Here is a 14,187-nt window from a genome sequence, read left to right on the forward strand (position 1 = left end):
CACTAAAATCTGGAAAGTATCAGAGAGCCAAGACCAGCTGATCTCAACTTTCCCTTTGAAGTGATCTGTAAAGGCTCCTCTCTCCAGTCTGTAACAATGAATGTTGAATAAGGAGCTATCAAACCCCCCAATATTTACTGCAGTACAACACTTAATTTCCTTCTACAAATGGTATATACAAAGATTTACATGTGGTATCTTCATAAACGGCTAGAGGAGTAATTATTGATGCTCTTTGCCACTCCTGACCAGCCTGCTGTTTAAATCAGAGACTAAGTGAAAACTTTTCCTCTTTCCCCTCCAAATGCATGGTAGGAATCATGACGTTTCCATGGTGACATGGTCACTATTCTTGGTGTCCCAGAACTGAGCTGAAGGAGGCTCCCTCTGAAGTTCTCAGTGCTGCTTGCCTGGGTCAGGTATGGCAGCTGGAGATGCGTGTGCTGAACAGCAGCTTCTCTGCTACAGGCATCATGCATGTCCTGAGTAGCGATGTGGGCACCTGCTAGCCTGGTGGCAAAACACCAGTTTCCTGTCTGAACTCCCTGGAGGCGCCTGGGAGCTTTCTTTTAAGTTTTCCATACCCTGTGGTCATCTCAGGTCACGTCATGTTTGATGAGGCAGTGCCTAATGCAGCACACAGTCACTGACAGCAGAGTGACAGAGATCTGACTTGGCGGGTCACATCTCACTGGGCATGTTAGACCTCATATGCCACCACAGGACTTCTTCCATGTTTATAGCCAGCAATGTTTGTAGTGAAGGCATTGGTCAAAATAAAACTAATTAGTAAAATGCCTGTTTAATGCCCGAGGCACAGAAAGGATAGCCTTTGCTTCTCAGCCACAGTACAGATTCCTGCATCCAACTGTTTCTAGCTCAGGAAGGTATAACATTTATATTTCTATCCCAACATCCTCATGGAAAACAGATATTCTGTTAACTTTTTCTGAAACACTCTGACTGGCAGATTCTGCAATTACATAACCAAATTAATTATAAAAGTAGTAATTTGCATGGCTACTTCAGCTTGCTACTTCCATTCTAGAAATGTGTCCAGGAGGCTAAAATATTTTGCTTCAAAAGGCGGTAATAATTAAAACACCCCAACAACCAAACAAACCCAGCCCCACGATTATACCCATTTCTGCACAGCAGTTTAGGTTCAGAGTTATATTTACTGGCAAAGTGCTAAGGGACTTAGTAGGCACCCTAATACTAAAAAAGTTACTTCCAGGAAAATCACGACTCTTGTTTAACACAGCTCTAGAATGCATCACCCTCTGGCAGTCTGCTGCCATGCTGCTTCTAGCTGTTTTAAAGAATGAGCAGCAATATGGGAGTTAGCAGCTGGGAAGGGCTTATCAAAAGCCACAAGAATAAGTGCCAAAAATTATATAAAATCAGAAATACTAAGCTTTTCTGTTCTAATGGACACACAAACATAAAGCATCCCTTATTTTCTTGCCCTTCAGGGTTTTTTTGAGGGAAATTATCACAAGCTTTGTATATCATGTCAGTGAATTACTTTAATACCCTCCATTGGCAATAACTATAAATCTTAACAGCTTGAATTACTGCATCTTTCTAGTCATGCTGACTCTCAAGCTGCTCTGTTTTTGTTTTTCTGTTGTAAATGTCAGACAATGAAGCTACAGTATTATCGTTGATAAGGCTAGAAAATTCTCTAGATCCAAAGATCACAAAGGCATCCAGCCTTGATCGAATGAAACAGGCAAATCTATGTGTACATACAGACTTCAGTGCTTTGCTGAATCAGGGCCTAACATGTTGCAGTACCTTGCAAAAGCTTATTATTGCACATTATTAGGCTGGAAATTTCCACATAAATCTCATGATAACAACTGAGCATATACCAAGAGCCAAGGAGAGAGACATAATGTACCATGAAGATATACCAAAGATATCTGTATTTGAGTGTTCATTCTGTAAGAGATTCTTCTCGATAGCCCTTCCAACTCTCCCTGCCTCCTTCCTATCTCTTTCTGCATTTGAAAATTAGATATTCCAATGGAAAAACTGGGTTGCTGTTATGAACCACTGTAGCATTCAGGCTGGTATGAGGCTCCTGTCAGAACAAGGCAAGCAGACCTGAATAAATCTCTCTGAATAAATCTGAAATAAAAGGAAGAGCTTAACCTGCAGAAGAACGTCATGACCTCTCAGTAACCATTATCTCCCACCACTACTACAGTTCTAGGAACAAAAGACAGTTTAATACTGGCTTTATTTTCCAGGCAGTCAACAACCAGGGACTGCAAGACCATCAATTCCCCCAGCAGAGGCCCAATACCAAGTGCAGTCTTGCAACTGTGACTAAAATGACCTGCACTGAGATCAAAGCTCTAAATCCTGCTCTTCATCCTTGACTGAACCAGCACTCTTCTCTCATCAGTCTTCCTTTGCCAGTCCATCATGGTCATGTTGTATCCTACAATAACACTATCCAATGGGATAAAGAACTGAAAAATGACATGTGGAGACCCACTGAGCCATGAAACAATATTTTCTCCTGCCAACTCTTGGCACAAAAGCCCCGCAACAGAAGCAACATCACATGTACCAATATAGCTTTTACACACTCATCATGACCATTAGAGAAGGAATATCTGCTCACAGGCATGGCTTCAGAGTGATTTTTTTAACTCCCAATATTATGTGTAGGATGAGCATTCCTTGTGTTAAGCATGATATCACATAATGCAGAGTTTCATCATCAAAAACTCTTTAACATACCTAAATTCAGAAACACAAATGTAATGTCAGAATAGACAAAACTGCTGCCTTTGCAGCAGGTCATAACAAGCCTTCTGTGGACACTAAATTCTTTGTAAAGCTTTCTAAATGTGAAGAGTTTTGAAGCAGCTCTGAAGCTTCACTACCTGAAGTGCATTTTAGTCTTGCTACTTTTCCATCATTCTACTGTTTGCTTCTTGTACATTAAGAGAAGCTTTCTGTGGCTTATTAATTTGAGCTCAGTCAAACATGGCTAGGTTTAAAATCACATAAGAAAATCTCATCTTCAAGTGGCAGGAGCAGCCTTGTGGCCTCTCAAGCACTAGTTCTGGTACGCTAAACCAGTGTTGTTTACTCCTTCAGTGTTGACCGAGACAGACTCCTGCAGCTCTGGGATTAGAAGCTATTTAGTTAATTGATGCAGCAGAATCAGAAAGATCCCATAATACTATCAACAATGGACTTCAAAACCAGCAGCTATTCTTCCTTTCGTGCCTTTTTCTACAACAAAGTTCAGGAAGAAAACGTCTTGGAAGGGAAACCACCCCAAGACAGAACCATAGTTGTAATGGTTCAGGTCTGAGAGCAATTTTGAAAATGCTCGTAGGTTTTAGAGCCGGAACTGATTTTAATCATATAGACTAATCTCCTACACAAGACATTTTCTGTAGCACTGGATTTTTTTCTCCCCTGCTATAGCTTCAAGATACAAACTATGTTTCTGCCCAATCTTCTCCTCTAATCACCTGAAAACCCCAATTATGTGTGTGGCCCTTGGAATGTGAGCAGGAGTAAAAACTCCCATGTGACAGAATTGGAAACTCTAGATGTTTTCTCAGGGAGTGTAAGTTATATGTAAATATAATCAAAGAACATGTACCAGAGGTGGAGGATGATAGCTCATTGGTCCCTACTCATGAAGTTGAATGACCTGCTAAGATACTAAGTGTTCTCCCTCTATTGACAGATGCTGTGCTGGAGTGACATAACCAATGCTTACTTAATCTGGGAAAATGAGAAATATGCTAAGGAGACGAATCTAAACAAAGAAGAAAAAACCAACCAAACATACAAAAAAAGACTACTGAATAGTCACCTAGGCCACAATAATTGAGGTAACAAAAGTGTACGGATGTGAAATGAAGAGAAGAAAACAGGTTAGTGGTCATGCTGCTGGTAGCAGGGATCCCCAATATAATGCCACTCTAAGCTGTGCTGCTTCACTGACTTTTAAGGCATGGACAGCCACACCTCTGTCACTGTATGTCTGAAGTGATGAATCTGAACTGGACGTGCTGGATGGACTCATGCAAACATGCAAGCCTAGTAACAACGCTTCTGAAGCCAACTCATCTGCTGTATCTTGCTCCCCAGTGCTTCTGGTTTTAGAGGCAGCATGCACAGACCTTTTATTCCCACAGAACAATTAATCCACCTAAACAAGAAAGCTTGTAATTACAGAGTTGCTATTTTACAAGCTAATCATCTAAACTTCACCTGCATAGAACATGAGGTCAAGGTATGGTAGCTCTTACAGCATAACACTTTTCCTTCATCGTAGAAGTTTGGAGCTTGTCAGCTCTTTCCTTAGGAACTCAAGACAATCATCACTTTATCTAGAAACTATTCCACGCTAAAATACATGGTACTGCATTGGTACTTTTCTTATATCACAGGCGGTAGTGACTGGATACCTGGCAGACGACCTCCGTGTGGCTGACTGTGGAGCGTGGAGGGCTCACTGCTGCACAAACCCCGTGGATGGGAGTCTGCAAAAGCCAGTGAATAAGCACCAAGCTCACACCACTCTAATGCAATCCTGCAAGGCATATGGGCACTTTCTTCCTAAGGAGCAGACAGCCCCTGCAGCAGAGTGGGCAAATTAGCATGACAGGCAGGAGGACAAGCCATTGCGGGTGTTCTTCACCACAGAGGCCTACAGGATTAACAATGCACATTTTCCCAGACACACAATTTGCTGCACCACAAAGTAGTTCTGCTTAAATACACCATGACTTTGCCTGACCTCTGAGTCCCTGTCCCACTTTCTGACAACTATGGGGCAGTCCCATGGAAGCAAATGTGTACTAGGAAACTACTCTTTACTTGTGCTAGTTACACATATAACTGAGGAACGAAGAGTGGGCAACAAGGGACTTGCTGTTGGCTTCTTTAAAGTTATATGACTATTACTGACGACAGGATTCATGCTGCAGACAGTCAAATATGACTGCATTTTTTTTCCCCTGTGCATGGTTTAACCTACTATCTAGGTCAATTTTCAGAGATGCAATTAAGAAATTCAGGTCCACTCAGAGGAGATCTCTGAATGATAAACCGAAGCCCCTTTTCTATGTGTATCTACAGAGCCATGCCTGCTCCACCATGTTGCCACCCTGCCAGGCTTAAAGTTCAGTACGGAGCTTGTGCAACTGCGCCAGGCTGGCCCTGAAACCCAAGAAACATGCCCTGACTCTCAGCTGTGACAGTATCTCAGATGTTTCCATCATGCTAATGTGACTAAAAGGCCACTAGTCCAGGACTGGATCCTATTTGGACACTGGATAGCGGGCAAAGGGAACACGTGGCTGCCTGCACCTGTCGATGTAAATGTCTCCTTTAATTACTTACTATTTGCAGGACAGGGAAGAGTGGGAGAAAGGCAAACACTCACACAAAAGTTGTACAGGCTAGAAAGCGATTCAGCTCTGACCAAGTTAAAAGAGCAGGTTCTGCAATGTCTTGCTACAGAAGCCAAAACCAGGTAGGAACTATCTGCAGAAAGGCAACCACATACATCTGAGGAAATCGTGCAAAGATTGAACCAGGGCAGATCTCATCTGCTGCTGGATAACTTAGCAGAATCCAGATTGATTAATCTGTAAAATATAGTCTGAGGAGATGTCACAAAAGTATAAAGCTGGAGAAGCTCCTCGGATTTCAGCAGAACTATTTGTTTCATGTTAGAATAATGACATTGAAATCAGTAGCTGGTACAGCTGGAATTACACAGTAGAAAAATCACATAGCAATGACTTTTCCCTCTGACATGGATTATAAGCAGCTGAGCTGCAGCCAGAGATGATAATGGATTCAGCCCTTTCTGAGATGTCAGTGTGGTGATTGAATGGTAATATTGCTGGACAGTCCGACACACCTGGACATTTCTGTGATGCAAGCACAGCACCTAACTTATGGCACACACCTAGCAGAGAGATGTGAAAGCTGCTACTGTGCACAAAGGGTGCAGGTCAGATTGTGAGACTTGGTTAATTTAGCTGATTTGATCAGCTACAGTCCAAGTATTTGATCACAACTGATTTCTTACCCAGCTAAAGGAATGACTCCAAGATCTAGACAATGCATGAACAATATAAGTGTAATCAACACTGAGATCATCATCATTAAATTCTGAGCACTGTATACACCATTAGTGAGCATAAAACCATTTGTACATAGGCTCTTGGAATTTACTCACATCGTTCTTAAAACCAATACTGTGAAGTGGGAGGCATCATTGCTTGGGGTCTCAAAACCCATCCTGAAGCACCTTGGAAAGCCAGGTCTCTTATTTGGGGTCCAAATACTTACTTTAGTCAAAACTATTTTTAGGCAAGTAGATTTTAAATGGACCATCATTGCATATAGGTATTTCATATTAGATAACAGTGATAAAGAATTTCAAATTTGTCCTCAACAGTTAAATGTTTCACCTCTAATATTATTTTTGACAGTAGAGCAATTTTTTTTTTTTTTTCACTCACAACCTAATAGGTTAATGCTTACCATCGGGAGAACAATAGTCTGAATGTCCCTGAACCTGGGACAACGGAGAAAGTCAGTTCCCTAGAATGTATCCATATGATGAAATATCTGGTCTCACTATGCTTTGCAAAACAAACTGGCTTGGAAATTCAGAGGCATCCAGTCATGAAGGCTGAGTCAAGCTGTAGGAGTAGGGGGTAATCTTTACAGATGAACAATGGCTTTACTTCCAGAATTGTGTCTATGGACGGCTATTTAGTATCAGATCAGGGAAAGGAGACTATTTCATAAAATGTCTTAAGTCATAGGAAAAAGTATTCACCACTTAACAGCCAGGAACGCCTACATTGCATTTACACCGTTTCTCTTGCTGTAAATACAGATGTTTTAAGCAACAGTTCTCCTGCATTTCGTTTCTACAGTCAGCTGAATGTAAAGAATGTGCAACATGTAAAAAATACCAAAAGCAGATGAGAGTATGCATATGGTAAAAGATTATACGACTCTCTGTAGAGAGAGCTCAAGCTTTTCTGAAAGTTTCCTTACATAAAAAACAGATGAATCCCACTTACCTTCAGTGAAACAAAATAGCAGGATACAATCTAAATCTGTATTGACCTAAATAGTTGGCAAGAAATAAGCTTACTGCTCAAAGACTGAGTATAACACTAAACATTCAAGTCTTCAGTTTTCAGCATATATTCCATAATAATTTATTACAAGGAAAGTTTCTCTGCTGTTATTTCAGTTTCACCCTGAAATCAATGACTAGTCCAGGCTACAGGCTCATGCCTCCCTGAAAGGAACTAATATATGTTGACAGTGGTGTTCGTACCTTCGTCTGTGCATCAACAGCAGCTCCTTGGTTAACAAGAACCTCTGCTACATTGACCCTGTCCTCTTGAGCAGCCAGGTGGAGTGGCGTCAGTCCACTCTGTAAATTAGAAGCAACAAGTAACAACCTTCAGAGGAGGCACATGAATACTAAAATGCAAATTCAGGTATCAGAAAGACTCAAAACATCCTACTGAAGTTAAAGAAATTATAAATTTCACTTTCACTATGTAGTGTGCTTCCTAATCACATTTGTTGATTTGCAAGAAAGTCCAGTTTTGAAACCAGGAAGATAATGTTTCTTTTACACAAGGAATATTTCTTCATGCAGTGTTAAATGTGGGATAGCAAATTATAGCACTTTAACAAAAAGTTGCGTAGTGTTTTTTTACCTCCTGACTAATTCACTTCCTTAGAATGAGTAAAATTTTAAAAGAAATACTGAGTTATTGTTTACACTTATACAAGTTTTCCATAAGTAACATTCACTCAGATTTATCCTTACCTTTTACTCCTCTAATTGGTCATTTTCAAACACAAACAGAAAAGACAAAACTACATTTCTCTGAGATCAGGTCCATTTCTCTCTACCCAGGGAGTATACAGACTTGCGGGATGACATGTACTGACACTCAGGTTTCGGATAGGTCATTATTTTTCTTATCTGAAACTCGAGATCTGAAATCCTTAAAACTTCAGAAAGGTATACAACTTTCTGTCATATAAAAGACCTCAGGTAGAAGGGGTAAAAGAGAGAATCTGCTGAAGGGATGTTGTTAGGAATGGGAAAGAATATCCTTTATGTGCAAATTAAAGTTCTTTTTCTCTCCTCGTGTTCCTACTACCTTTAGTGCCAGTGACAGAAGAGTGGGTGGAAGCAGTCAGCACATCAGGCAGAAACACTCGCTGAGTTTCCTACCCTTGAATGCAAACTCAAATCCACAATGCACTTGCTACCAAGGGCAGTTACTCTGAGAGCATCCCACTGTACTGTAGTCGAACGCACAATCCTGATGACAATGCAGCTTAGGTGGGTCACATTACACAAATAGGTAACAGTAACCAACTGTAAATTACCTAATGGAGCCTGGATATTATGGGCCAAACCTTCTAAAAAGAGTTAATAAGCGCTCAGGGCCCACACTGGGGCTCTGAGTAGTCGGCTCCCAACCATTCTGTCGATCCTGAAGAAAACAAATGCTCTTTTTATTCCCACTGCAAAACTCAAAAGTTAGCGTGCTTTAAATATCTGGCTTCAAATGTAGGTGCTGAGCTCAGAGGAAATGTGCATCCCTAGCTGAGTACAGGGGAAACTATTTTCAAAATGTGGTGTTATCAGTATAATGAGAAACTAGAGATTTATGACTGAACAGTAACAGACTGAAGGATGTTGCAGGTAATTAACCTCTGGTGGGACTGAATCAAAATGCCAAGCCGCTGCAATCATGCTCTCTGTATGAGTCTCAGCAGCAAAACCACGATAGCCAATGTGACACGATATGTGTACATGCAAATTGCCCTGTGGGGCTACAGAGTACATCCTGCACTATATAAGCCCACACACTTGATTCAGGCTAGGGAAAAAAATTAACATCTGCAAGAGAAGCTTTCCGAAGGAGGGCTCAAAATTAACTAAACTGTGAAGTTAGAAACAAGAAAACACATGTGCAGCACCACTCAGAGCCTCAGAGGACACCTAGTCTTTCTACCTGCTGAGAATAAGAAATATTTTGCATGAAAAATTTGTCTCTTGCCTTTCTACTTTAGCCACATAAATCTCTGATGTGTAGTGGGGCATTTAAAGAATTAAGGCTGCACATTTGCTAGAAACATTACTATAGAGCAGACTTAATAGCCTATAAATTCATACATATAGGAACTAAAATCTACCAACTTCCCTTTCGTGCCCCTAGGAGAAATTACACCAAAAGTCACTGTACTCTAAGGAACACCCCCTGGGGAGGAAGAGTCACTTACATTAATGATAAAATCTCAGACAACCTTGCTGTCATCTCATTTAAAAAACAAAAAAAAAAATATTTTAAAAAATCAGCTTCCCTTAACAAGTTAGTTGTTATCATTGTTTAATGGGCAAGCATGTATCTAGAGGCTGGTAAATGACACGTGTCAACCCCACTAACGGCTGTGGGGAGGAAGACGTTCCCTCTGGGCATGTTTTGGCAGACTAGCATAACATGGAAGGAAGGGAGATGGATTAATAAATTCCTCTGTAGCATGTGCTATCATCAAAACTTGTGTACTATGAAAAACAGTTCATGCAATGTGTCGTGGCATGTTGAATGCTGCTCTCTTTGCTGGAAGAAATGATGATGTGTGTTCAGACACCTGCAGTGGTTTTAAGAACGTGCAGAATCACAGTGGACACAATTTAATTGCAGGCCCCCATCCTTCTCATCACCGTGTTTGTTTATTGCCTTAGCACCAGGCAGGGGGAACACTTACCTTGTTGCTGAGATTTACATTAGCATTTCTAGTAAGAAGCAATGACACCATGTCCACATGGCCGTCCTGAGAGGCAAGGTGTACAGGGGCGATACCCTGTCTGGTTATAGCATTAGCGTCAGCACCGTATTCCAGCAGTGTAGTTGCTATGTCCATCTGGTTTTTCTTGGCAGCTATATGCAGTGGTGTATAGCCATTCTGTCAACAGAAAGCACTTAATTACAAGCTACTCATTAAACAGCATGATAAATCACTTCCCTGTACCTACCCACCCCTACAAAAGTAAGTAATTAGTTCTAAAAATTCTGTCAAGCAGTCAAATACAATATTAACTAATTGTACAAATAAATGTATCAGAGCTTTAAGCAATCTGGTTTTGAAAGTACGGCTACAAATAGGAGGATTCGGAAAGAAAATTTCAAATGTAGTAAAAAAAAAAAAATCTGTTCAGAAGAGCACAACCTATAGCAATAAAAATTTGAGTTTCATTTCACAGTCATTTGCTACTTTTCCTTAAATGTACATGAAATCTTTAAAAAACAGAAGAGCAGAATGTGTGTTCATAACTCAGAACAGCTGTTATTGTTTGTTGGGGATTTTCTTCCCATTTCTCAGTGTGAATGAAAGCATTATGTACACGAAATATGGCCCTTCTTGCAGCATTTATCCTAACCTTACTGACAGGCGGTTTTTGCTCAGATCAAGGGAAAATTAAAGCATGTAACTTTACAGTCTTGCATTTTTAATTTTTTTATTCCTACCAATATGTGTACCCAGTCGGCCCACTACTAAAAATAAAAATGCAGCATCTACTGCATGATAGAATTTTGAGATACGCTTGGCAGAAAAAAGATACACTTGGCAGAAAAATGATAAACAGATATAAAGAATAACGGATTAGCACGCAAATACCAAAACACTGACTAAGGTATGACTGCTTTTGGTACAGATTGCAAGGCCTCTTTAATCAAGAACTTTCAGAAATGTATCAGTCCTCATTTTAAAGAAAAATTACACATGTGCATGTGCCTGGAAGGCTGTCGGGGATGAGACTTTAGCCGCATAAACCATTTCATATGGTATCATAAGTACTATGTGCATCTCAGATAACACAGCCCAATAAAATCTATCTAAAGGCACAAGGCATTCACCTGGCTTGGCTCCTCCCTGTGCCCCATGGGGCAGCAGGGCTGGACTATACAGGAAGGAAGGTCACAACAGATGCAGGGCGATGCAGGTAGGAGCAAAGAATAAATACACAGGGGCACACAAATGATTACAATAAAGATTTAATAGTAATCTGGAAATGAGAGAGGCACAGCACTAACTCCACATGGAAAAGGTTCTGTAACCTTCAAAATTCAATTCAGATTCAGCTCAGACCTTAGATAATAAGATATTTTAAAAAGACACCCAGGAAACACAGTGCCACAATTAATAAAGTACATACATGGCCACTGAATCTTCACTTTGAAGATAAAATGCTTCAGGAGAAACTAACACTATGTTCTCCCTCAGACTTCCTGCACAAGACTGACTGTAAAACAGCCATTGCTACATAAGCGCCTAGTAAATCCTAGATACTACATGCTAAATCCTGTATATATACTAAACTCTGTATTTTAAATGTAACTTGTGTATATTTTGTAAAATAACAAAAGCAGTTTTCAAGCATTTTCCTCAGAAATGGGCATACATTACTTTCAGTGGAATGGACAGCAGCAGGTTGCCAAGAGAAGGCAAACAAAGAGCTGAAAAATAAAAGCTGAAATTCAGCTCAGGCTCGGTCTGCATCTTCTCCTCATAAGGGCTGTGCTCTGCCACTACGCATAGATGCAGAAGGGAACAGAGAAGTTTGGAAGGAAGGGTATTGGGTTATTCTGGCTGCCAGGGAAAAGAGGTAAAAAGGGAAAACAGTTCAAGATGAAGGGATAGAGAAAAACTGAGGCTTTGAGAATGCAGGGGAGAGGAAGAGAAGCATTATAAAGTGGATGCCAAATTAAAATTTTTGCCTATAAAAAAGAAGAATGGTTCATCAGAATAACTGTATCACAGTGCTGTACTCTGACATGGCCACTTCCCATACCCTTTCTCTGATCACGCTTCAAGGCAAATGCTGCTGGGCCTTGATTAGTGTTAAAGACAGGAGTGTCACAGAAAGCAACTGCTAATGAAACTAACTGTGGAGCCAGTGATGAGATATGACATAACACATTTATTTTTTAGACCAGATTTACAAAGAAACGGGAAATTATGTGCTGTTACCAACATCATCTTTCAGATGACTGCGCAGTGGGTGCCTAAAGCAACAAACATGCAACTGTTAACTTTATTTAGTATTGATGCTCTACTCAGCATTGCTGTGGCTCACTTACTGCAGAATACTTACAAAGGCTTTCTTCTAGGAAGACTTACAGCTGGCATTGAAAGCCTGAAGTGGCAGCTGCAAACCTGTTCTGTTACAGATGGGGAAGCCAAGGTGACCTGACATAAGAGCTTGTGTAATATTATGCTATAGTCTAGAAATATAGTGGCTGCTGCAACCCCTGCCCCTACAGGATGCACAGCTTTCACCAGCAGTTTCTTTCAGTGAAAACTGCATCAGTGTCTTGTCATCCCCTTCAGAAGGCCCTTTCCTCCCCACAGTGGCATTTAAAAGTGCTGTGTTGCAGTAGTAAAAATCAGAGATCACTCTAGTTCACCTCCTGGGGCACTGCTCTGGCAGATTGCCAGTATCGACTTTATTGATTTTAAACTGTGCCGTTGCTGCTGGCTAGCCATGTTTATTTAACTTTCCTCCCTTTTGCACTACAAACTCTGGGACCTACCATGTATGACAGACTCCATCCCCTTCTTTAGCCATGCAGAAGGCCTCTAGTGTTATGGCTGTATTCAGTCCCGTGAGAGGAAGGCAATCAAGGAGAGCTGTCTGTCTATGATACTGGCTTTTCCACTAGCTCTCCCTTTTCCACTCTGTTTTTTTGCAGTGATTTTAGGAATGCATCTGGGTTATCTCAGATGATGTATTTACACTGCACTTGCCTCACTTGAACCCACATATGCTTCAACCCTGTTTTACTTATTGTTGCTGTCCAACTATCGATTATTGAACCATACTTAAAACGGAGATCCACAAAAGATATAGACACTTTAAGCGTCTCTAAACTCCTTCTTTTACTCAGAACTAGAATACATTTAAATATTTATTTTTTAACATCCCCTGAAATCTTACACTATGTATTATCTTGCCTACAGTAAACTGCAATCAGAGCAGGGCTGTGACTAGTTATTTTACTTTCTCACCAGTCCATTTACACTATGGTAGAAGTATTGTGAAGCACCTTAATGATTACATACATTGTACTGAGATACATGTCACACCTCAGAAGTCATCCTTGTGGCACAATACAGAAGAACTACCCCTGCGTAGCCAGGCATCAATTCTAAACTTGCCCCGCACAGACATTAAGATGCAATGATATAAGGTTGGCTGGCTTGGAGAAGGTACTAAGGAGACTGGACAAGGGAAAGCAAGGTTCAGCATTCGCCAAGAGAGAACTTTATTCAAACTAGAGATTTTAAATGTTTCTACGTCTATGTTTGCTTTTTTACTGCTGTTTTATTCATCTGCAGAATTATGCTAACAGCTTTATGCGGTTATGAGACATTAATAAACAAGGTCGCTGAGCCCCCTGTAATTGCAAACATATAAAGCATAGAAAGAACAGAGGTAGACAGGGAATAAAGTGACACAAAAAGCCTAGGTATCATTCCCCCAGAGTGGCCAGTACTTGTACCTTGGCAGATGCGTGAGGTGAAGCTCCCTGGTCCAACAGAAGGAGTGCCACTTTTTGATTATCGTAGTGTGCAGCTACATGCAGTGGTGTTAAACCGCTCTAAAAACACATGCAGAACAAACAAGTGCTGTTACAGACCCCCTCCAGGGAAAACTTAAGAGCTTGGAAAATCAGAGTAGACTAGGTGAAAAAGCACATTTGTTATTCATTCATGTATCCAGAGTCTTTGATAACTTCAGAATCAAAAAAACCCCCCAGATTTGAAAACCTGTACTGAGCTATGGAAGCCCTTTACATTTTTCCCAGGGAAGATGAACAGAGAAGCACATATCTGTGCTGCCCCCAGGACAGAGCAGATAAGGAATTTTGACCCTGAGGTCACACCCTCAGCAATGTTTTTCTTTTACTGCAATGGATAAGTAAACTGTCCCTTGAACCCGTAAAAATCCAAGCTAGGCTGGTTTAAAAAGCTTGAGGTCCTACTAGGCTTTGCCCCCTGTCATGAGACCTGAGGGAGCAGAGCCAGCTGCCTGAATACTCTGATAAGGACTGTAAATAGTCTGGGCAGGAA

The 14,187-nt window shown here is 40.8% G+C and overlaps 1 protein-coding gene across 4 annotated transcripts in view; it reads right to left on the reverse strand.

Moving 5' to 3' along the window:
* The window catches only part of ANK3 (ankyrin 3), a 204,023-nt gene that overhangs the window by 85,553 nt on the left and 104,283 nt on the right, over positions 1-14,187 (reverse strand). For all 4 annotated transcript variants that reach the window (XM_086466594.1, XM_086466593.1, XM_086466592.1 and 1 more), the window contains 3 exons: positions 13,617-13,715; positions 9,820-10,017; positions 7,358-7,456 (listed from right to left, as the gene is read on the reverse strand). In XM_086466594.1, coding sequence (XP_086322720.1) covers positions 7,358-7,456; positions 9,820-10,017; positions 13,617-13,715 — 396 coding nt within the window. The remainder of the gene's footprint in view (positions 1-7,357; positions 7,457-9,819; positions 10,018-13,616; positions 13,716-14,187) is intronic.

The sequence above is a fragment of the Leptosomus discolor genome, chromosome 6, assembly GCF_034619465.1.
Source record: "Leptosomus discolor isolate bLepDis1 chromosome 6, bLepDis1.hap2, whole genome shotgun sequence".
NCBI lineage: Eukaryota > Metazoa > Chordata > Aves > Leptosomiformes > Leptosomidae > Leptosomus > Leptosomus discolor.